At 39.8% G+C, this 25,550-nt stretch overlaps 1 protein-coding gene across 6 annotated transcripts in view; it reads right to left on the bottom strand.

Annotated features, from left to right (window-relative positions):
* Positions 1 to 23,988, bottom strand: part of PCCA (propionyl-CoA carboxylase subunit alpha) — a 369,338-nt gene extending 345,350 nt beyond the window's left edge. For all 6 annotated transcript variants that reach the window (XM_067016618.1, XM_067016615.1, XM_067016616.1 and 3 more), the window contains exons 1-4: positions 23,827 to 23,988; positions 13,443 to 13,520; positions 7,808 to 7,855; positions 7,629 to 7,697 (exon numbers count right to left, since the gene is read on the bottom strand). In XM_067016618.1, coding sequence (XP_066872719.1) covers positions 7,629 to 7,697; positions 7,808 to 7,855; positions 13,443 to 13,520; positions 23,827 to 23,931 — 300 coding nt within the window. In that variant the 5' untranslated portion in view covers positions 23,932 to 23,988. The remainder of the gene's footprint in view (positions 1 to 7,628; positions 7,698 to 7,807; positions 7,856 to 13,442; positions 13,521 to 23,826) is intronic.
* Positions 23,989 to 25,550: the final 1,562 nt, after the last annotated feature.

Here is a 25,550-nt window from a genome sequence, read left to right as displayed (position 1 = left end):
AAAAAAAATCAAAACCCTAACTTCAGAGGTTTAAAACAAATATACCAATATTTTGCTACTTCTTATGGAAAGGCTTATTAGTCTTTTTACTTGAAAACACACATACATAAAGTTATCATAAAAGTAAATAGTTATCTAACAAGCATTTTGAGAAGTACAAACACAACAATCTCTAAATTCTCATAATTATTTGTTCCCACTATTCACCAAACTAATGAAGTAAGACCTACCTACCCATTTTTAAAGTCCCAGTCACCAAAACCATCAAACATTTCTCATTCCTTATTATTTCTTAACTTCTCTGGGACTACCTAAAATCACAGTACATTAGTGGCATAAAACCCTACAATCCACCTGTCCTGCCTTCTAAGTCAATATAATATTAATAAGGTCCTCTTAAATAAAATCTCCCACATCAGCCCTCTACCTAAAATCTAATCCACTTATTTCATAAATGTGTCTCTTCTTGCTCCAAAATTTTATGGAATGGTCCTAATAATTTTCACTTTATAAGGTATTACAATTTTTTTTTTTTTTTTTGGCCACACTGTGCAGCCTGCACGATCTTAGTTCCCTGACCAGGTATCGAACCCATGCTCCATGCAGTGAAAGCGTGGAGTCTTAACCACTGGGTCACCAGGGAAGTCCCCAATATTTTTTTAACATCTGTTAATACAGTTCCCTCTTCAATTTTCCTCAAAATTGTCTAGGCCATTCTTGCATATTTACTCCTTTCTCAATCCCCCCACCACTGTTACATTATTACATTTATTAGGATTTAATACAAAAACGTAGATCTAGAAATAACTAGCATTTACAATATTGTTTCCTTATATAAAAATAAGTTCTCATATAAGTCATACAAATTCATTTTAAATTCATATCATAAAGTTTTATCTTTGACACTACTTCCATGAGATTAAATTTTTTTAAGTTGTATTTTCTATCTTGTTGATATTTAGGAAAGCTGCAGATTTCTTTGTATTTATTTTTTAATACCACAGAGACTTTTCTTACTGTTTCTAAAGAGTTGTTCCACTGCCGGTATAACTAGAAACTCGATACAATCTTATTATTTCTGCCTTTCCTGTCCACCATTTTATAACTCTTGCCTAACTGCATTGCTGAGCACTTCTAGGATGCTATTAAATACTCGCGGTGACAGTAAATGTATGGGGTCTTCATCCTGCCTTTCATGAGAATGCTTCCTATGAGGTATATGACCTTTTCATTCTGGGAGGGCAGTATTTATTTAATTCCTGTTTTACTAAGGATTTTACAAGGAGAAGACAGTGAATTCCTTTTACATGACATCTAGGCTTCCATCAAGATGATCATATAGTTTTCCTCCACTAACCTATTAGTATATTTAATTAAATTCATAGTGTCTAATATTGAACCATACTGAAATGTCATGAATATACTCTGCATGACTGCAGCATATTACTTAAATAAATTTTATTCTATTTCCTATTACTTAGGATTCTATCAATATATAATTAGTCATTGTAATTTTATTTTTTGCTTACTATCTTTGCCCAGATTTTGATTTCTGAGTTACTATGCTGGTTTCATAAAAAGAAATGGAAATCTATTTTTCTTTCTCTAAGTCTAGAGCAATTTAAAGTGTCAAAATTTCTTTAAAAAAAAAAAAAAAATTCTTGCTTCCTGAAAATTTCAAAGAATCCTTGCGAGAATCTCTAGGCCTGGACACTCTACTTAGAGTCCTTTAGTCAATTATTTCCTACCTTATTCAGGTGCTTTCATGCACAGAGTTGCAGGCCTATACATAATTATTTGTCACCAGTTTTGTAAAGTGAGCAAAACAATATAACTACCTAACATTTTTTAAAGGCTTTTAAAACCAGGTTAAACCCCACTTTCAATAATGGATAGAACAACCGGAAGATCAGCCAGGAAACAGATGACTTAAATATCCCTATGAACCAACCAGTCCTAAAAGACATCTACAGAACACTCCACCCAGCAGCAGCACACTGAATCCAGCAATATACACAAAGGACTATACATCATGACCAAGTGTGATTTATCCCAGAAATGCAAGGCTAGTTTAACATCTAAAAATTAATTAATTAATGTAATATACCATATCAATGGAATAAAGGATAAAAACCACATTATCATCTCAGTAGACACAGCAAAAGCATTTGAAAAAATCCAACACCCAATTATGACAAAAACTCTCAACAAACTAGAAACAGCAGGGTACTTCCTCAACCTAATATTGGGAACTTATGAAAATCCCAGAGCCTAAATCAAACTTAGTTGTGGAATACTGAATGTTTCCCCGCTAAGATGAGGAACAAAACAGGATGTCTGTTCTCACCACTCCTTTTCAGTATCATTCTGGAAATTATAGTCAGGGAAATCAGGCAAGACTATGAAATAAAAAGCATCCAGTTAGAAAAGAAAGAAGTAAACCTATCTCTCTTTACACATGACACGATCTTCTAGAGAGAATCCTAAGCAATCTATTACATTTTTAAAAACTATTAGAACTAATAGGGCTTCCCTGGTGGCGCAGTGGTTGAGAGTCCGCCTGCTGATGCAGGGTACATGGGTTCGTGCTCCAGTCCGGGAAGATCCCACGTGCCGCGGAGCGGCTAGGCCTGTGAGCCATGGCCTGTGAGCCTGCGCATCTGGAGCCTGTGCTCCGCAACGGGAGAGGCCACAACAGTGAGAGGCCCGCGTACCGCAAAAAAACAGACAAACAAAAAAAAACAACAAAAACTATTAGAACTAATAAACAAGTTCAGCAAGGTTGCAGGACACAAAATCACTATAAAAAAAATCAATTGTATTCCTACACACCTGCAGTTAACAATAAAAATTGCAATTAAAAACTTGCAATTCTAGGGAATTCCCTGGCTGTCCAGTGGTTAGGATGCCACACTTCCACTGCAGGGGGCACGGGTTCAATCCCTGGTTATGGAACAAAGATCCTGCAAGCTGCACGGTGAGAGGCCGTGATAAATGATTTTTTTGTGCGGCCAAAAAAAAAAAAAAAAATGAGGATGAAATTGCAATTCTAATAGCCTCAGAAATAATATTAAAATACTTAGGAATAAATATAGCAATGTAAGTGCAAAACTTATACTCTGAAAACTAAAAAACACTGTTGAAAGAAATTAAAGCAACATAGATAAGTGGAACAACATCAAATGAACATCCATGCTCATGTATAGGAGGACTTAAAAATGTTGAGATAAAGATATTTCTCAAACTGATCTACAGATAAAACACAATGCCTATCACAATCCCAGCAGGATACAGTTTTCCACTAGGACCGTTTTCCCCTCATAAACCATTCTCCACAAATCTTTTCAAAGAGTAATAAGGGACTGGAGAATGACACATAAAAGACAATTCATGACTTGATAAGAGGCTTAACCCCTATTTTGCGCTCTCTGGCCCTGACCATTTCCCACTGGAGTACTTTACACTGCTTGTTGACTCTGGCCTCATCCCCTGGATGCAGTTGCACTGATCTCATCAATACGTATGAACTGTTTTCCTGGGTAAAGCCTGACTTTGAGACTGCTCTTGGGTCAGTCTTCTCAAAGAAAGCAAGAGAACTTCCTCAACAGAGGACAGGGTATCATACTGTTTTAAGACAATCCAACAATAAGGGAACTAGACTGATAACTGCAAACCCTCCCTGGCAGCACCTAAAAATCCCAGATTAAATATAACAAACTCCTTTAAATGAACAGTCTGGCTTACAAAAAAAACCACAAGCAATCCCTAGGGATCAAAAACTAAGAAGAAGCTAAAAGCCAGACAGTATCCACTAGAGCCGATACCACTAATCTTGCAGAGTATAAGTGGGGATCTGAAAAACCTAGAGAACTGTGTTTAAACTCTCAGAGAAAGGAACCAATTGTGAGCTGAAGATTTGAAGGAAAACTCCTACATAAGGCCATATTGCTCAAAGGTTACATCCTCAGGACTTCCCTGGTGCTCCAGTGGCTAAGATTCCACGCTCCAGTGCAGGGGGCCCAGGTTCGATCCCTGGTTGGGGAGCCAGATCCCACATGGCACAACAAAGACTACATCCTCAGTGAAGGCGGGTGGGGTTTAAATAATCTACTAAGTAGGGAGAAGACACACTTATTATCAGCTGTGCTTCAAAGTAAAGGAAAAAGTCTCCTCAGGAAATTAGAAACCATGGGCCCATTTATCGGAGGGAGGGTGTGTATGTGTGTGTGTTGTGTGTATAGTTTCATCTGGTTTTGCCCCATCCTCATAATTCAGCAACCTTCACGCCAAGAACATAAAAATTAGTCAGTGATACCCCGGACAACCCAAACCATGTGGAGTTCAACAACAAAGCTACCAAATACGAGGTCACAAGACAAAATCTACACATGTGAGGAAACAATCCATTGTGAGGAAGAGTCAGAAATAGAAATAGATACGTAAGATCTTGAAGTAAAATAACAAAACGATAGAACCTTTAAAATAAGTATATGCTATAAATAAGACACGAAAGGACTCAAAATATGTAAGAAAAAAGACAAAACAAAAATCAGGCAGGGAATTTCCTGGCAGTCCAGGGGTTAGTACTCCACACTTTCACTGCCAAGGGCGCGGGCTCAATCCCTGGTCAGGGAACTAAGATCCCGCAAGCCACATGGCACAGCCAAAAATAAAAATAAAATGTGCTTTAAAAAAAAAAAACAGGCAGATTCAAAAAGGAGCAGTAGACCCAACAGATTCCTCAAAAGACAGCAAAGATGACAAATGCAACCAAAGTAATCAGTGTCAGGCAATTTTCACTGGTGAATGCAAAAATGTTAGATGAAAGGTTGTTGTGGGACAAAACCTGCACGTGGATTCAACGATTCACCTCCCCAAAATTAATTTTAAAAGGGGGGGAATGCACCATTGTAATGGAAGGGACCAATGGAAGAAAACTGCATAATCGTCTTTAAAAGCCAACTTTTTCCCATTCGACATTCACTGTTTGCAAGTTCCTTGGGCTTTCCTTCTTTGTGTGACTTACCACTTAACAGCTGTAATAACTGTTAGTCTTCTTCCCGTGATTAACTGCTTAAAAATTAGTTGTTTTTAACATAAAATTAATAGTTTTCACAATCAACTGTTGCAGTATTTTCCTACTATAATAGTATTTACATTTCAATTTATGAAATTAACACATGAAGCATGTAAGATTTTTTTTACTCCAAGTAACACTGAAAATGCTCACCTCTTGAAAATCAATATTGAAACATTTATAATACATCTGAATAGCATGCCTTGTTCATAATACCGATATTATACAGTTCATTAGACATGATGGTAACCTTTGTGATCACATGTTAAAGAAGCAAAATATGCTGTTAGAGGAATTCACCTTTTTGTCTTTCTTGAGGCTGAAGCAGAAACCAAATAGCAAATCTGGCCCTATTTCTAAGGCTTAAATCAAACTTTGAACATTCTAACCATCATTATTATCCTGCTTTTACTTATAGTATCTTTCTAGAAACCGACTTACAGGAGGTCATATGAAGAGGAAGTTTTGACCGAGCATGCATTGCTTGCTTCCCATAGTGGGGCCTGGCAAATCTTATTTTAAACTATATATCATAATCTGATTTTTTTTAAAAAGTGGCTAAAAGTCTCTAAAATATAAAAACTACCACCTCTGCTTCAGGAAGGATAAATGACAAAGACTTAAAACTCAAACCAACTCTTCTGAAACCAGTTTTGCCAAAGTCTGGAAAGTGACTGTCCACAAAGCTAGAAATGTAACAGTGAGAAAAGTTAGTCATGCTCTTTGGAGCAACAGCTTACAGAAGTAGATTATTCGTAATACCACATTGAAATATAAACAAATAGGAAAAAGCTGAAATATAAATAATTTTGGCTATATGCCAACAGTCACCTCTATGAGAACATAGCATAGAGAATTAACTTTATACTGTGATATGAAAAAAACATTACAAGTGAAAGGTTGTTGTTAGGCTTGAAATATAAACAGTGATTGTCCACAATTCAAAGATTTTTCTCTCTCAATTTACCCATGAATGAAAACACAGCTAATACACTGAAAAATAAACACAAGATGAGAAGAGTGAATTTTAAATCTACTACTAGCTTGACAGTAACACAAACTTTTTTCTGAAGTAGCTTTACTATTGGTAAATGCCTTAGTTTACCAATCAAGAATGACATTAAAGCAACAGTTTTCTCATTATTGCATGAATATTTTGTGAGGAATATAAACTACTGAAACTATCACAGTTAAAACAGATTATTAGTAAAGAAGCCAGGAACTAATATTCAAAAAAAATCAAACAGTATATACGCAAAACAAGTTTTTTTAACTGCTTAATTACTTTTAAAGTAAAGGATAAATATTTTAAATGTACCAGCCAAATAAACTAGATAATATAAATACTTAACCTTTATTCTGGGGAAATTAGAGTAGCTTGCAATCATTTCCATTTTGTTTTATAAAAAAGGAAGAGAGTCACAATAAGACAACAGGAACAACATACTTCTAGATAAAATTTTAAAATCACAAAGACTGAAAACTCTTTGCATTAAATTACTATACGATAAAAGCTGACATTACCAATAGGTCCTGTTATCATAAGTTGTGTGAAAGAATGAAAAACAGTAACTTATATCAAAGTACAACTACTTACATTTCATTTCATACAGTTCCAATAATTCATACACTTTTCCCATAGGATTTTTTTCCTACTCATTCATAGTTTATGCTAAAAATGCCTGTTTTGATAAAAATCCCCAATAAAATTATATATCAGTCACTGCTTTACGCTATACCTTCTTTTGTTCATGTCCAATTAGCATCAGCCTATCTTTCATTTATCAAACTTTCAGCTGCACATGGTAAAGCATTTAGGAAGGTTAAACAATTACAGCATCCCGAGTGACAGTGGAGTTATCCTGTGCGGAAATGTGCTCCCATAAGGCAGCATTGTATAAACATTTCATTAGGGCTTCCCTAGTGGCACAGTGGTTAAGAATCCACCTGCCAATGCAGGGGACCAGGTTCGAGCCCTGGTCAGGGAAGATCCCACATGCTGTGGAGCAACTAAGCCTGTGCGCCACAACTACTGAGCCTGCGCTCTAGAGCCCACGAGCCACAACTAATGAAGCCTGCAGGCTTAGAGCCCATGCTCTGCAACAAGAGAAGCCACCGCAATGAGAAGCCCGTTCACCACAACAAAGAGTAGCCCCCCCTCGCTGTAACTAGAGAAAGCCCGCGCTCAGTAACAAAGACACAACTCAGCCAAAAATAAATAAAAGAAAATAAATTTTTTTTAAAAAACAAAAAACATTTCATTAATCTTTGACTCTAACTTTCTCATGCTTTGCTTAAATGTACTTGGTGACCAGAATCAGTTTACCAAATTTTTATTCTATTCTAGGCTTTTAAAGCCTCGAAAATAAGAGTTAAGACACATATTGAAGACATTATGATGCTCCCATTTTGCTTAATACAAGAGTAATTAAACAGGTATTTTTTTAAATTGTGTACCTTTTCAGGCCAACAAAAAAAACCCTACATCTTTCACTTTTTTTCTATTTGATCCAAAATAAGGTCCTGATTCAAACAAAGCAAATATACTTACAGAACTAGCGTCAACATCACTGTGGATGGCAACCGTCTTAATGCCCATCTTCTTGCAAGTTTTAATAACCTATATTAAAGTACATTAATGTTATCTATTAATAGTAATTCATACTTAAAGGGATTTAATAATAATAAAATTCAGAGTAAAATGGAAAATGAGATTAAAATTCCACTCACCCTACATGCAATTTCTCCTCTATTAGCAACAAGAATTTTATCAAAAGTCTAAAAAGAGAAAAAACACATAAGAAATTGTTACTCTCACTTTGGGACCAGAAAACACCAAGCTATTTCACAATTACCACTGGGCATGATCAGAATAAACATTACTTCCTACAGTAGTATTACATACTATATATATGTTCATTTATAACCAGGCGGCTACTAAACTCATCTGCTAGGATCTGGCGTTATAATTATCCTCTTAAAGCATCAATTGACTAGGTTAGATAATTCATAAGGGGACTAAATTCTCTTGCCAAAAGATAATCTTCAAATATTTCAGAATACTAAGAAACTTAAGAAGAAATTGCTTGAGAATTTACTTGATTATTTTCTAAATTCAGGGAAATTCTAAGTGTTCTGTTTATCAAAGGGAAGTCTGATATAATTTATATGCTATCTCTTTGGGATTGGGCCACAGCATTAAATGATACTTTTGATAAATGAGAACAGATACTATTTATGCTTATTTCCAAAGATTCCCAGACAAAGCAGCTTATGCTATTTGAGTACAATGTTAAGTTTGAATAACCACCAAATTTTTAAACAGCTGAGGCCATATAATAGAAAATGAAGTTCCATTCTGTGTGGGGCTAGAGACCTAAATTCTAAGCCCAGCTTTGCCATTAATGATCTATTTGACTCTAAGCAAATCAATCTCTGTAGACTGAAATCTCTTGACTTCCACATATACAAATTGATAGCATTCTAATGGGAAACTATGTAACAAGGTTCTTTCCCTACTCTAAAACTGTACAGGCTAATCCTTTTAAAGAAATACACACAAACAATTATAAGTAATTTGGATGCAACACATTTTAGTACACAACGATTGCTAGGTTAGTGAATTGTTACACGTTAAATGGAACTATTTTTTAAAGTTTTAGTTATATTTCTAAAAGAAAAGTTAGTTATATGTGATCTTAAAAGTACTCATATAACTTAAAGCTATATTTTAACCTAACAGGTGATCAGAATCACAGAATCTCAGAACTGGAATAGGCCTTTAAAGTCTTGATTTAACCTTTATAATCACAAATGGCTTATTCCACCAAACTGAGACAAGCCTCTGCCTTAAAACTGGTAAATTCCTACTTTGATAGAATCCTGAGTCATTCAGAGCCCTGAGCAGATGGGCCCTTAAAATATCCTCATCTCACCTCAGGCGTGAGGCTATAAAATCATCTGCCTTTCTATTCTCATCTGCTCGTGGTAAATTCCTGTTAAACAATAAGCATATTCTAAGAAAAAAATGTTCATACTTCCTTGAACTGCATTTTAAAATGTGAATTTTTATTAAGTATTAAACAGACTACATCTGATAAAAGCAGCACAAACACTGGAAGTTACACATTAAGCAACTGTTACAGTAAATATAACAAATTATTGACATCATAATATTACAGGGAGTACAAATTCCACTCTAATTCCTATCCAAGAAGCAGAATAATGGTTAAGAGCCAGTCTGGAGCCAAACTGTCCAGGTTGGAATCCCAACACTACCACGTGTTCTTCTGTGCACAAGCCGTCCTCCTGAACCCTCATTTCCTGGTATGTAAAATGAGAATAAGAATAGCACCTGCCACAGGAGGTTGCGGGAATATGATTAACACCTTTAAAGTGTTTAGAGTAATGCCTAGCACATCATATACACTCAGTAGGTGTTAGCCAGAGCATTGTTATTCACTCCTTTGGGCCACAAACCAGATTACAAACCCAGGAGTGTGATTCCAACAGGGATGAATCTGTACCAAAACGATCACTGCACCTCACACATTTCTGTTCATCTCTGTTCAGGGCTTACGATGGTTAGTTTTATGGGCAACTTGATTGGTCCTCAGAGTGTTCAGATTAAACATGTTTTCTGCAGTGTCTGTGGGCATGTTTCTAAATGAGACCAACATTGAATCAGTGGACTCAGTAAAGCAGACAGCCCTCCCCAATGTGGGTGGGCATCCTCCAGTCCACTGAGGGCCTGACAGACTAAAAAAAAGTGGAGGAAGGGAGGATTAGTTCTGCCTGCCGGATTGAGCTGGAACACTGGTCTTCTCCTAGCCTTGGACTGGGACTTACACCATCAGCTCCCCTGGTTCCCAGACCTTTAGACCTGGACTAGAATTTCAGTACCAGCTTTCCTGGGTCTCCAGCTTGCCACAGCAGATTGTGGTGGGACGTCTCAGCCTCCATAATTATGTGAGTCAATTAAAAAATCTCCCTATGTCTCCTACTGGTTCTGTTTCTCTGAAGAACCCTAATAGAGGACTATTAATGGATTACCAATTAGTAGTACACAAGCTCAATAAAGCTAATATCAATTAATCTTCCATACCTAAGATTTTCTTTTAACTAAATAACAGATGAATATGGTTCGGAATTTAGAAGGTACACAAGAGGACACACTGTAGGGACACCTAGGCCCTTGCCCCAAAGGCAACTACTACTAGTTTCCTGAATATTCTTCCAGGTAGGCTATGCATATAAAAGAATATATATACAAATTTTTTTAAATTAGCCTTTGTTTTTTGGTGTTTTTTTTTGGCTGTGCCATGCTTCATGCGGGATCTTAGTTTCCAGAACCAGGGATCAAACCCGCGCCTCCTACAGTGGAAGTGTGGAGTCTTAACCACTGGACCGCCAGAGAAGTCCCCATACAAATAAATTCAAACCAACCTTTTTGGGGGGAGAGCTGCACCATGTGGCTTGTGGGATCTTAGTTCCCAGACCAGGAATTGAACCTGGGCCGCTGGCAATAAGAGCACAGAGTCTTAACCACTGGACCGCCAGGGAATTCCCTAAACCAATCTCTCCCTCTACATCAACAATTACAGGTAAACATCAAGTGCATTCGATAACTTCAGTGTACAATATGGCACAATCACAACAAAATGTGTGAAGCTCTACAACACGGCTGTGTTAAGTGCAGCAAAGGGAGAGAGTAAACAGCATGCGTTAAGGCGGTGACATTGAAAGCAGACGGTAGCACTGAAAAACTACAAGTGATTTTTAAGACAGCTCAAGCACAAAACAAGTATGGGGGCACTGTGGCAAATAAAGCTGGGGTAAAAAGGCCGGATTAAGAAAGGACCCTCTTTCATTTCATTTCATCTTGTTCACGTCATTTAAAGACCTGGGACTTTATCCTGTATCTGGAGAGCCGTATACAAGACACTCCGAAGATACTCTAAGGAGAAAAACAAAAACAACCACCTTAAGCCAGGAACCTGAATCCTTGAAGACAGGGGGCTTCCAGGTACCATGAGAGATAAAGAACTTTTGCAGCAACTGTTTTTCTAATTTTTTATTTTTACACAATTTTTAAAGGTTACTTTCCATTTACAGTTGTTACAAAATATTGGCTATATTCCCTGTGCTGTATAATACATCCTTGAGCCTGTTGGGTACTGAGGTACCCAATGGTCTGTACCTCCCACTGCTGCACCCCCACAACATAGGGGTGAGTCTGCCTCTTTTACGTTATATTCACTAGTTTATTGTATCTTTTAGATTCCACATGTAAGTGGTATCATATAGTATTTATCTTTCTCTGTCTGACTTATTTCACTCAGCAAAATGTCCTCCAAGTCCATCCATGTTACTGCAAATGGTCAATTTTCATTCCTTTTTACGGCTGAGTAGTATTCCATTGTGTACATATACCACATCTTCTTTATCCATTCATCTGCTGATGGACACTTAGGTTGTTTCCATGTCTTGACAACTGTCAATAATGCTGCTATGAACACTGGGGTGTGGAGCAACTGTTTTATACCTTTGCTATTGCTGTCATGGGGTAAAAAAACACACTGGAAGTTTCATGAGAATTTTTTTAAGTTATTTTCTTTTAATCCGTTCTCTCTCTACCCCTCCTTCTTTTTTTCCCTTCCCTATGTTTAGATCATAGCTGGTGTCTAAAACCACCAAGGACACTTCTCTCCATTCAGGGACCAAGAGAAGGGCTGAGCTGGCCTGTTCCACTGGGTACTTGGAGCAATGACGGCAGAACTCTAGACCCCGAGTCACTCACCAAGCACTTCCGAGAAGGAGTATAGCACAGTGGGTAAACGCACCAGCTCAGGAGAAAGACACACTTGCGTTTACACTCAGCTTATACTTACTATTGTGGGTTTTGAGCTTCAGTTCCCAAATGTACAAAACTGAATGAACAAAACAGTTAAGGATAATATTAAGCAGCTGACATTTGGGGCACAAGCTTTCTATATGCCAGGTACTGTGGCAAATCCCTTCTGCATACTACCTCATTTAATCCTTGTAAGAGTCCTATGAGGTCAGTTTTGATAAAATCCCAATTTTAAAATGAGAAAATTGAGGCCTGATGAAGCATAATCACTTGGCTAAGTCACCGGCAAAGTTAACTAGCAGTAAAGCCAGGGTATTTGTGTCAAAACACACCATGATGTGACATAATCAGAGCATAATGGTGCAAGTTTTAAACGCTGTATTATCAATGCCAGGACTTCCCTGGGATCCAGTGGTTAAGACTCTATGCTTCCAATGCAGGGGGCACGGGTTCGATCCCTGGTCAGGGAACTAAGACCCCTCACGCCTTGTGGCACGGCCAAAACATAAAAAATAATAAAATAAAATAAAATACATTAAAGTTAATTTCACCTGTTTCTTTTTAATGTGGCTATTAGAAAATATAAAATTACATATGCCCTACAATTGTGTCCACATTATATTTCTTTTGAACTGCAGTGATATACACCCTTTTTTCCCCGAGCCTCCAGATTCTTTTGAGTAGTTGTGCATACGTCAACAGACGAGTTAGAAGACTATTTCATTCTCAGATAATCATTCATATTAGTTCTACTTTAATGACATTCAACTTGAACCATCTCTTCTTAACCAAAACTCTTCTTCTGCCTTCTTTGATGCCTTTATTGTCACCAAATCATGTTTTACCTCCAATCACCACTTCTACTTCCTTTATCTCTCCTCTTACAAGCCTCAAACATTATCATATATCAAGATTTTAACTGGAATTTCCCTGTCCCCAAGTTTACAATACCCATAATTGCCTTCACTCAAAATGAATCTTACAAATATTAAGTAAATGAAAAAAAAAAAACCCAATAGTTTAATCAAAATCTCTCAACTGCCTAGTCTAAGAAAGAATGTTGTATTAGTGATCCTGCTGAAAACAAGGGAAACACATTGTAAATTTATTTGATTTGTGGTATAGGTAAAAATACAAAATTTAAAGGCTCAGGTTATGGCCCACAGTGAAAAAAGGAAAGATTGAACACTTATAAAACCTATGATGTAGAGCAATAAATAATTACACAGCATCAATAAAATTTAATCTGCCCAGTGAACATAACGTGGAGACAACAAAGTAAAACCATTATAACTCAGCTGTTAAAAGTATTTTTTTTTTGAAGAAGAAAAATATATATTCTTTCAGAACATTTATCCTTTGGCAATAATTCTAATTTATATATGATGAAACATAACACCACTACTCCCTCCATACACTAAAAAAATCTCACTGTGGAAGACATTATGATTTATACTTTCATGATTATATATGTGGTACATTAGATACAAAAAGTATTTTTTAAATACTTACTTTTTCATTAGAATCATATCCCGCTGAACAGAGACTACGAGACACCACTAAATGCTGTCTTGGATAATGTGGAACATGCTACCAAAAGAAAAAAAAGAAAGTGAAATAAACTACAGATACTTGAATGAACTTTACTTTTCAAGTTCATTCATTTTCAAGCTTATTTTCAAGTAAATATTTTTCAGGGTAATTCTTCCAGTATGCTTCTAGTTACAGTGTTTCATCAATCAATATATGTAGTTCTAAGCAACATACCATAACTATAGAAGGTAAATCATAACTAGACACATCCCCTTGGCACACATGAGGAAACCAAAGGCATCAAAACAATCTCCAGAAAAGTATAATAAGAGTCAGTGGGTCAAGTAAAATTAGAAGAAAGGTCTTTCTGATCATGCAGACTGATATGGCAGGATTAGAATGTCACATACTAATGCAGAACTTTATACAACATAATACAAGCGACTTGGCCTTCAAAGAGCTTCAATTTTAACAGCAGCCAGAAATAACAAAATATTATTTTTTATTCGCTAATGTCTTAAACATGATTTCTTATTTTACTTATTCTGGTATAAACGTGGTTTGGCAAATAAAAATGAAAAGGTAATACTAATAATCAAGTTCACTTCTAATTCATTACTATAATGAATTTTTGTGTGTTTGTGGAAAAAGTATATCTTAAGACTTTAAAACATTAAGAATAATCACTAATAAAGGTTATAGCCAAAGTTTAAGAAAATAATTTAGCCAGTAGTCACTGATGAAGGTACACCAAGAAAAAGAAAGGCGGGGGGCGGAGGGGACTTCCCTGGTGGTCCAGTGGTTAAGAATCCACCTGCCAATGCAGGGGACACAGTTTCAATCCCTGGTCTGGGAAGATCCCACGTGCTGAGGGGCAACTAAGCCCATGCACAACTACTGAGCCTGTGCTCTAGAGCCCGTGAGCCACACTACTGAAGCCCGCGTGCTCTGGGGCCCTCGTGCCGCAACTACTAAGCCCATGTGCTGCAACTACTGAAGCCCGCACGCCTAGAGCCCATGCTCTGCACAAAGAGAAGCCACCGCAATGAGAAGCCCACGCATCGCAAGGAAGAGTAGCCCCTGCTCGCTGCACCTAAAGACCCCGCAAGCAGCAACCAAGATCCAGCGCAGCCAAAAAAAAAAGGGGAGGGGAGGACGGGGGCAAAAGGCAACAGGTACTACACGTCAGAGAATTTTCTAATAGCATAACTCAAATAGGAAGCAAAAAAATTTTATAACAACATTTTAAAATGAAAAAGATGTATACAGTTATTTTTTTTAGAAGTATCAAGCCCCAAATTACAAAATGTAATCTTTATGCAAAAGTGAAGGTAATAGATAGGAAAGATACACTTTACAAAACAAAACCTACATTACCAAGTAAAAAGGACTGGTGGTGAACAATGAACTGAGAATGGCAAGAAAACTGACTTTATTACTGTGTCTCTTTCACAGACCAAAACTCACTCTCATAGTCATGCAAGCATCCCTGTGAGTTCAAGAGTATTAGTCCCAATTTTAAAAATGAGAAAACTGAGTCTCAAGAATTTTAATTTTTCAAGTCACAAGGGCTAGGCTGTAAGGGTAACAAGATTTAAGCACAGATCTATTAAAAGCATTCTGAAGTTTTTTATTTTGAAATAATACAAATAGTGGCACTTCCCACATTAACACTAACATCTGTGCAAAGATATGATTTGGGGTAAAAAACTATCTACCAAGGGGGCCTCACCACTCCTATGTGTCCAAATAAAAATTCAGTCTTCCACTGCCCTCAGCAGAATAGCTATAATCTGTGAACTTTACTCTCATATCAAACTTAATAGGATAAAGATAATACTCCCTTCCCTAAAAATCATATCTTGTGTTTACAGCCTCAGCCAGTGCAGAAAGCAAACTCTAAATATAAAGAAAAACAAAAACTACCTGGGAATTTCTCACATTTATTCTGCTGCAAGGTAGCGCTAGGATATTTACACAAGAAAGTAAAATAGCATACCAGCTTCCTATCAATTTTATAAAATGAAACAAAACAGTTTACAGTTTTACAAATTTTTCCTAATATCATAAGGCACATAATGGTCTGTTGTAGGAACATGTCAACATATCCTTTTACAAAAGGCAAAATCATACATGTGTCTTTAGTCACTAACAAATAAAGGGCGTAACTGATTCCTGATGGCAAAAACCGAATGTGAGTCTTCCAGAGACAAAACACAATCTGGGGTAGACATTTTAGGTATTCTAATTAGCTCTGAAGAGAGAGAGTAAACAGCGATGTTTATGTCTGGGGAAGGGAACATGTCCCAGAATACCGCCTGGGAAAGAACTCTGGGAGAAGAAACCAAGGAACCTGAGTTCTAACCCTAGCTCAGCTGACACTACTTCTAGGACTTGAGCAAACCACTTTAACTCTTCTGCCCTCTACTGAGAAATGAAAGCTCAGATGAGTTTTCTCTAAGGTCCCTACTAACCTACACCACTATTATTCAAAAAACAAGAGCTTAGTACAGGGATTCTAACGTGTGAAAGCATCGGACAATTATGAAGGATATGCAGTTAATCCAAACTGAACATGTGGGCCAAGAAGATGGTGACACGGATCTCACTGATGAACTGCTCCGAGAGCAACAAACGCTGAGCTATTTGGTGTAAATAGAGCTAATTTCAGAGATTTGAATAAATATGAATTAAGCATTAACTTTCTAGAATACCTTTGGGAATAAAAACTTCAGGACTCTATTTCATCAGACGGTCTCATGAAAAATGGACTAAGCTAAACTTTGTCCCAACAGAACAGTTTCTAACCTAGAACAACTCAAGCTCTGAGAAATGTTTCGGTCAGCTGACTCAATGCAATACACATCTACTTTCAGGAAACTACCAATAACATAAAACTCAAAAATGTCTATACCACACAGTTCTTAAAACTAAATCAACTCTTACAAATTACACCTGACCAAAATGTAGGAGAAGAACTAGCACTACACCTAACTGATCAAATTGGGGTTTGTTAAATCTTTTTATTACTATTTTTATATAGTTGGTTCTGAAGATCTAACAGATATTTTATCACCATTATCAAAAACAGCAGGCATAAAAAAAATTAAAAAAAGAAAGCATACAGCTTGTACACATATGAATTTGTGATAATGTAGCCCCAAAATTAAAAAAACACAGAAGCCCCTAGTTAGCCAAGGAACTAGAAGTAGAAATGGTACAAGCGATCAGAACAAACTACTGCGTTAAAACAAAAGTTTGGGCCGTTCCCACAGCAAGCCCAAACTGGTTTGCAGTCGGCCCCACAATGGCTCTTGTGTTCCTGTTTACTCCTGGCAGAACTTCACGGAAGTTCAAAGTTATAAAGAACACAAGTCAAAAATCAGATAATTTTGTAGAGCTACAACATAATTTTTTTTTAATACAAGGGACAAGTTAGTAGAACTCTGCTAATTTGGACCTCTACATAGCATTTTTAATGTTCATTATTTTTCTTAAGCATATAAAAAACTGGCTACAAGCCCAGTCCAAAATTCTTTTAAGATACTTCCTAGAACAAGCATTTGAAGGAGAAACTTTAATCAACTCTATTTATAAAGACTATTTAGCCTATGACAGCCAAAAGGAGAAAGGTCAGTATATGCAAAATGATTTCCCAACAATGTACTGCACTGGTTCTCTTCTGCAAGAATAAAGATTTCCTGGGGCTTCCCTGGTGGCGCAGTGGCTGAGAGTCCACCTGCCGATGCAGGGGACACGGGTTCGTGCCCTGGTCCGGGAAGATGCCACATGCCGTGGAGCGGCTGGGCCCGTGAGCCATGGCCGCTGAGCCTGCGCGTCCAGAGCCTGTGCTCCGCAACGGGAGAGGCCACAACAGTGAGAGGCCCGCGTAATACACACACACAAAAAAAAAAAAGAATAAAGATTTCCTATATTTTCCACACTCAGAAAAGAAATGCCAGCTCACAATGTGGCACGTGGGAAGTAGCATGACCTTCAGAGTCACAAGACCTGGGTCAACTCTTAGCTCCACTGCTTCATAGGTATGAAACATTGAGCAAATAATTTCTCTGGACTCCAGCTTCCATCTATAAAATGTACTAGATGACACCTCCCTTGCTTTCCTACAGGGCTGTTAAAAAAAAAAAAAAAATCAACCCTTTATAAATGGTAAAGCACCAAGAAAATGGAAGATATTACACAAAAACTAAATCCAATTATGCAGCTGTAGCTTTCTTTCTTAAAATTATACCAGGCCAGGGATTCCCTGGTGGCGCAGCGGTTAAGAATCCGCCTGCCAATGCAGGGGACATGGGTTCCAGCCCTGGTCCGGGAGGATCCCACATGCCGTGGAGCACCTAAGCCCGTGAGCCACAACTACTGAGCCTGTGCTCTAGAGCCCACGAGCCACAACTACTGAAGCCTGCGCGCCTAGAGCCCGTGCAGAAGCCACCACAATGTGAAGCCCGCACACTGCAACGAAGAGTAGCTCCCGCTCGACGCAACTAGAGAAAGCCTGCGGGCAGCAATGAAGACCCAATGCAGCCATAAAAAAAACAAACAAATAAATGAATAAACAAATAAATAAAACCAGGCCGTTTGGGAGTTCCCATAAAAGTAATAATACAGTAATTAAGAGCTGTGATCTAGACTCAGATACAGACCCCGGTTCAAATGCTGGCTCTGACATTTCTTAAACATAATTTTCCTCCTGCCACGAGGATTAAATGAGAATGTGTAAAATGCCTAGCACAGTTCTGCATATGTTAAAGTAAGCATACAATAACTGTTAAGCAAAAAAAGGGGTACAGCTTTTACACAAACTGTTCACAAGCCTTCTGGCCACTGCCAACAAGGACTGCCCTTTTCTAACTAGGAGACCACCTACTTCGACATTCTGGATGTGGCCTCAGGTGGTAGCCCAAACTGGTAAATCCACTAGACTCTTGTTTAAAGAAGAACTTAAACACTAATCCTGCCAAACCAAAAGTATTCCTCTGAACATAACCACAGCAGCATTCAGGTGTATAATACTAAAACGATTCTGTTGACAGGTTAATTCATTTTTAGGGTGCATGCTATTGGGGTTGGCCAAAAACTTCATTCAGGTTTTACTATAAGTTGTCACGGAAAACCCCAAACAAACTTTTTGGCCAACCAATACTTCAAAGAAACCATCCTCAAAATTGTGGATTAATGGAGCCATAAGATGCTCTTACCAAGTAAAAGTAAATATTTGATAGTGCTTCATCTTCAAATCTTCCAGGCGAAGGTCCTCTCTTCCACATTTCACGACATAGAGCTGGGATGCACCAGCCAAATATTTCTTTCAGCATTCTAACAGAACCAGTGACCAGAAAAAACCCCCTTTAAAAACACTGCCGGAAGTCAGGCTTTTTCACTGAAGCACAGCTCTTCCTTCACAGACACTGGCTAGCCTTCAGGACCTCACTAGCCATCCCAATCTTCAACTGTCTACCAAGACCTTCTGTTACAAGCTAGGCTGAATACCTAATATTTGAGAGAGATGATCAAATCTCAAGAGTCACATCAATTACTTCTCAATAAAACTGGGGGAATAAAACTCAAGATTCTCCAGCTCTGCCTCCATAGAACACCAGAGAACTACCTACGTCAACTTTAAAACTTCCTCATTCCACCAGAGCTCCCCAGCCAGGCCACTCCGCCCACCCCACCTGTAGCAGAGCTTGCTGGTGTACATCCAGAACCTGTGCGCCAGGCGGTGAAGGCCCCCGGCTGGTGTACCCTGGGTGTACTCTGTACGTGTATCCTACTCACGGCTCACACCTGCTCCCTAGTTTGCCCCATTTGCCTCAACCAGACGGGAGTTCTCCATCAAGCCTGGGAGCTACCCAGCTTGTGGCTACCCAGCCCACAGCCAGTGACCGACTCACACAGGGTTCAAAAGGCTGCTCCCGGCCCTCATCCCAAGGTGGGTCCAATTTCGTACTGCAATCTGTGCTTTAGTGCTGGCTGTCCAATATGGCAGCCACTAGCCACAGGCAGCTTCTGAGCACTGGAAATATGCCAGTCCACACTCCAATGGGCTCCAAGTGTATAATGCACACCAGATTTGAAGACTTAATACCAAAAACAAACAAACAACAAAAAACCTTGTTAATTTTTTACATTAACATATTAAAATATTTTAAATATACTGGGTTAAATAAAATACATTAATATTTAACCTTTTAAAACATTTTTTAATGTGAGTGCTAGAAAATATTAAATTACATTTGCAGCTCACATTTTATTTTTATTGCACAGGGCTGAACTAGAACAGTGCTTCTCAAACCCGACTGTGCATCAGTATCACCTGGAGAAGGGCTTGTTAAGACAAATGGTTGGGCTCTAACCCCAGATTTTCAAACTTGGCAGGTCTAGGGTGGAGCTAGAAGATGTGCATTCCTAACAAGTACCCAGGTAATGCTGCTGTCGCTGCTGGCTGGAGTCCCCTGCTTTGAGATCCACTGCTCCAGGGCTCCCCTGTGGGATGAAACTGAATCTAGTTTCCATGTGGAGCCCCTTCCTTGCTTAGATTTTTTCCCCCTGCTCTAGCCTGCTTTCTTCATTCTTCTCAACTACTACCACCTGCACAAAATCCCTCTTCAAGCTCTGCTTCTCGGAAGCCTAACCATCCCGCTGCCACAGAACTGTTCTTACGCACTATAACTTTCACAAAGTGCCAGATTAATAGCAACCAATGAGATGTGAATTATCACTGCATCTTTTGTGAAACAGTAACAAAGAACTTTTTTATGGGATTGTTAGTTGCCCTGATATAACGAATTCTACACATTCAGTGCTAGGACAAGGTTTGTTTATCCTGATTAACGAACGTTCCTTACTGTAGGGAAGCCTAACCCTCTTTTCCATAACTGCTATGAAGCTTAAACTAGGTTTTGTCCCCCAAGATGTATAAATCTGACCTTTCTCATTTTTACTAAGTTTGTTAATATGGTATAATAAGAGTGTTGAAGTCAGATCTAAGTTTGAATCCTGGATCTATTGCTTAATTGTTGTGTAACCTTGGGCAAGTTACTTAACCTCAGCTGTAAAAATGAGAATCATCTGTAGGTTGTTTGATAATTAAACGCTAACACAGCTTTCCTCCACTTTTGCCATTTTCAGTAACCCCAGAATCATCTATCAACCTGAGAACGGGGTTTCTAACTACTGCTCCTTTCCCATACCCATTACATGATCCCACAAACAACAAATAAAATCACCACCTCTCTGTATTTTGTAAATTCAATCAATTTATTGTAATGTAACTACTGTCTTGATCTTCCCTCCCAAGCTTCAGCATCTCTAAAACACTACCACATCCAGGGGCTTAAATCAAGGACTTAAGAATCATTCTTTTTTTTTTCAATTGAGATATAAGTCACATACCATAAAATTCACTCTTTTAAAGTCTACAACTCGGTGGTTTTTAGTATAGTCACAAGGTTGCGGAACTATCACCACTATCTGATTCCAGAACAGTTTTTCTTCACCCCAAAAAGATACCCCTCAGTGGTCAGCGTCTCCCCCCTCATCCCTCTCCCCAGACCCTGGCAACCACTAATCTACTTTCTGTCTCTGTGGCTCTGCCTACCCCGGACATTCCACACTAATGGAATCATACAACATGTGGCCCTTCGTGTCTACCTTTCAAAGGTCCTTGATTCCTCTCTTTCCCTTTACCTCCCTTCTATCCCAACATCACATACTATTGGTTCTAGCTCCAAAATATATCCCAAGACTTACCAGTTCTCACCAACTCCAGTGCTACCACCCTAGCACAAGTTACCAGGATGTTACCAGCTTGAACTTCTGCAACAGTCTCCCGACTGGTCTCCCAGCTCCTACTCTTCTTCCCCTTCCCAGCCCCCCCACTAGGACATTCTCCACACAGCAGAGTGGTCTTTCCCAAACATAAATCCAACTTGCTTAACACCCTCCAATGGACTCCCATTATTGGGAGAAATTCTGAATATAAGCCCCTACATGACTGTCCTGTCTACCTTCAGTCCCCCCTCATTCACTTTGCTCCAACCAGTGGCCATGCAGACCCCCTCATCACACCGAACGCAGCCTCACCTCAGAGCTGCCGCCCTGGCCTTCCCTTGGAATACTAGTCCTCCAGCCCACCACATGGCGGGCTGGGTCAGGTTTTTTATCAAATACCGCATTCTTAGAAATATCTCCTCTCTTTTCCTTAGGTAACAACCCCCCAACACCACTACCACTTTTTATCCCATGATTCTATTTTTCTTTTTCCTTTCAGCATTTACCACTCTTTGAACTTACATATTTATGTGAATACTGTCAGTCTCCTTTAGTCAAATATAACCACAAGGAGGGCAGAAATGTTCACTATCATATCCACAGAGTAAAAACTTCCTTCACTCTCAGCCTCTCCACACTAAAATATGTCAGTGTAATAATCCCTCCCAACTCCAACATGAATGGTTTCCATAAAACCAAGCACGGCCTACAGCAAGGCCCAACATAGTCTGACTCCTACCTACCTCCCCAGCACCATCTAATCTAGATACCAGAGCCTCAGTAGCCTTTGCTCAGTTCTCCTACCTTGTCATGCCCTCTGGCCCAAGACTTTTGCACGTGCTACTCTCTCACATATAACGTTCACCTCTTTCTTCTCTCTTTGCCTAGAAAAAAGTCATTTGTCCTTCAAAACGTTTCAATTTTCACTTCCAAAGGAAAACTCCCTTACCTTAGGCATGGTTTGAGCAAGTCACATAAAACTGTGCTTCAATTTCATCATCTGTAAATGGGGATTATATGGCTGTTGTGAGGACTGAATAAATTAATTCAAGTAGAGCACCAGAACAGTATCTAGGACACAAAGCTCAAAATCTAGACTTGGTCAAATCCCTCCATTTTATTTTCTTCTATATAGCACCAGGACCTCTCCCCTAATAGCATTTTACACTTTTTTGTCTCCTTAACAGACTAAAATTTCTAAAAGAGAAATTATATTCATTTCATAGAGATGGTACACAAGAAGTAGAGAAAGACTTGCTGGAAAAAAAAAAAAAAACAGCTGAAAGGAAGAAGCGGAGGCCCAAAGAGGTGACTTATTTAATACACCAAACTTCACCTGTGTGACTCCAAAGCCCATGCCTTCCCACCACACCATGCTGCCTCCTACACATCAATAAATGCATTCAGAGTTTTGCAACTGCAAGTGACGTGGCCAAAAAAGATTAAAAGATGAAAGAACACTAAAGATTAAGAAACAATAAATTGTGTGCCCACACAAACTTTGGGTTTTTTGAGAGTGGGCATTCTAAAGCTGACACTAAGCTAATGTACTTGCAGACTTACTTTCACTTCCCTGTTCAGCTCTAGCTGAACATTTCTCACCTGGGCTTATTAAGCTCCCTCCTCTTTAAAAGAGTACGATGGGCCAAATCACCTCTAACCTGTCTTCCAATTCTAAAAGTTCAATGACAATAAATCAAGTTACGTGCCTATTTTTTTAAAAGGAAGATAACAGGTGGTTTTCAGAGAAACCTTTATTTTAAATAATTTGTTCAAGTGACTTAAACTCTGTTAATAAAGTAAGTTAAGTAGTCTTCGTTTAGAAATTACAAGAGACTCCATGTTGAAGAGAAAAAGTGTTAAGAGCCACACACAAACACTCCAACGTATAAGTCAAGGCTGCCACCATGAAAACCCTAGAACATACAGTGCAGAGGTGTGTTCAGAACAGCACAAACACCAGGCTAAGCACTACAGAGAAGAGAAAAACAAGATGCATATACAGTATATAATGTGAAGTAATACAATTAAAATAGGCTCTCAACTCAAGCAAAGGTGGTAGCAATCCTGACATCTTATGATACTTTAAAAGGTGAGACAAACTCAAAACCCTAACTCTACTTGAGCAATTTAGTGTCCCTTCAAAGCAGGAAGGAGGCAAAATAAAATGGAAACGATAAGGACCCTTAAAAATACACCTGGAAAGCTCAAGACAAGCCAAAACCTCATGGCCCAAGAGCGGGAGCACGGGAAATGCACGTACATTACAGCCAGATGGCTGTCAGCCGCTCCCGAGAAAGCAGAAAACTCACGCCTACAGGCTCCTTGGGCCGCTCGGCCCTCCATGATACTCCCAGTAACAGCTGGGGCGAGGGACGCCGGCTCTGCCCCGCTCCAGGGCGAACTCCGGAGGCAGAGGGAGTTAGGGGCGCGGTCCGACGCGGAACCCGGCGCCGAGGGTAGCCCGGACACCTACGAAGCGCTCTCCGCAGCACCGGCCACCGCCTGGCGGTGCGGGGCTGGGAGCCCAGTGAGGCCCAGGCCCACGGGGAGTCCCGGCGCTCCTCACCTTCAGGGTCCATAGCGCCGCGCTCCGCAACAGTGGCTGCGGCCACCGCCGTCCACGCCGTCCTGCTGTGACCAGCGCTGCCTCCCCAACCCAGAGCCCCGCCATTGTTGCCCCTGCAGACTGGAGCTCCGCTGACCTCTCACCCCGCGGAATGGGGAGGAGGAGAGCGCCTAGGCTTCGGCCAATCACTGGCCAGGGATCCGTAGCCCCGCCCCCTACTGCGGGGAAGGGCGGGACCGGGAGCGGGACTCGCCCAACCGCGGGAACCGGGAGACTGGCTGCTGGGCAAGCGCGTGCTGGGCCCGGAGGGAGGCTGGCCGAGCGGCCCGCCAGGAGCCAGCTGGGGGCTGCTGGCCCGACACTATCCCGGCAATGAGCGAGGTAGGGAGGACACGCGTGTGTTCTGGCGGCGGTTGATCCGCACCTGCTTGGGGTAAAGCCCGTATTGCGCCAGCTTCCACTTAGCAACCTACACGCAGTGCGGCCAGCGAACGTCAGTGAGGTGCCTCCGCCCCTTGACCACCCCTCAGCCCAGGGCCGCCCTACAGTCTCGAGTGTCCTAAGTTCCAGGCAGGTACCCAAGCTAAGATCCTGTATGTTTGAAGGCGTAAGTTGCAAAGCGCCAAACCAAGGTAAGGTTTTGGACAAATGTGGTAATAGAAAAAGCTCTAGGTCTAGAGCTCAAGCCCTACCTCTTCTGCATATTACTAACATCTGCGTGTCAGAGGAATTAGCCATAACCAAAGTCAGTTTCTGTTGCTTGCAAGTAGGCACCCTATTAATACAACTACTAAGGGCTAGACCTTGTTAGATGCCTCAAATTTTGTCTCTTTTAATCTTTACAAGAACCCTATTGGCCTATACATTTCCCATTTTAAGAAACTGAATTTATAGAGAGGAAAAGCCACTCAGCTAGTAAGTAATGAAACTAGGGTTTGAACCCAGGTCTGGCTGTCTTCAGGGACTGGACTTTTGTTTTATTATGGACAGTTTTTAACAGACACAAAAGAGAGAAAATAGTCTTATGATCACCCAGGCACCCATCACACAGCTTCAACAAATCAACATTTTGTCAATCTTGTTTCATCTATTCCCCCTGCTTATTTTTTGCTGGAGTATTCTGAAGCAAATCTCAGACATCAGGTCCTCACACCTATATATACACGACAGCATCATGGGCTCTCTTTTAACTATTTTGCTTCTCATACAGAGTCACCTTGAGACAGTTAACAAAGCTAGGAATGACACAGAATGTCTTACAACATGGCAAATGCCAAAAGAGATACAAACTGCTTAAGGATAGCTGAGAGGTGACACTTAATGGAATTTTAAAATGTAAGCAGGAACTTGCATGACACACAATATAAAAAATTGTATCAGTTTCACAGGATTTCTCACTTAGGTATCTAAGGCTGGGCTCATTTCCTACCCAGGAAACCTGCTTTTCTTTTTTCTTTTTTTCTTTTCCTTCCTCCCATTTTTTTTTTTTTTTTTTTTTTTTTTTTTGTGGTATGCGGGCCTCTCACTGTTGTGGCCTCTCCCGTTGCGGAGCACAGGCTCCGGACGCACAGGCCTAGCGGCCATGGCTCACGGGCTTAGTTGCTCCGCGGCATGTGGGATCTTCCCGGACCAGGGCACGAACCCGTGTCTCCTGCATCGGCAGGCGGATTCTCAACCACTGTGCCACCAGGGAAGCCCCCTTCCTCCCATTTTTACCCTTTGGA

Source organism: Kogia breviceps, chromosome 16 (assembly GCF_026419965.1).
Source record: "Kogia breviceps isolate mKogBre1 chromosome 16, mKogBre1 haplotype 1, whole genome shotgun sequence".
Lineage (NCBI taxonomy): Eukaryota > Metazoa > Chordata > Mammalia > Artiodactyla > Physeteridae > Kogia > Kogia breviceps.
The sequence above is the reverse complement of the archived record's forward strand: the minus strand, read 5'-3'. Positions and strand labels throughout refer to the sequence as shown.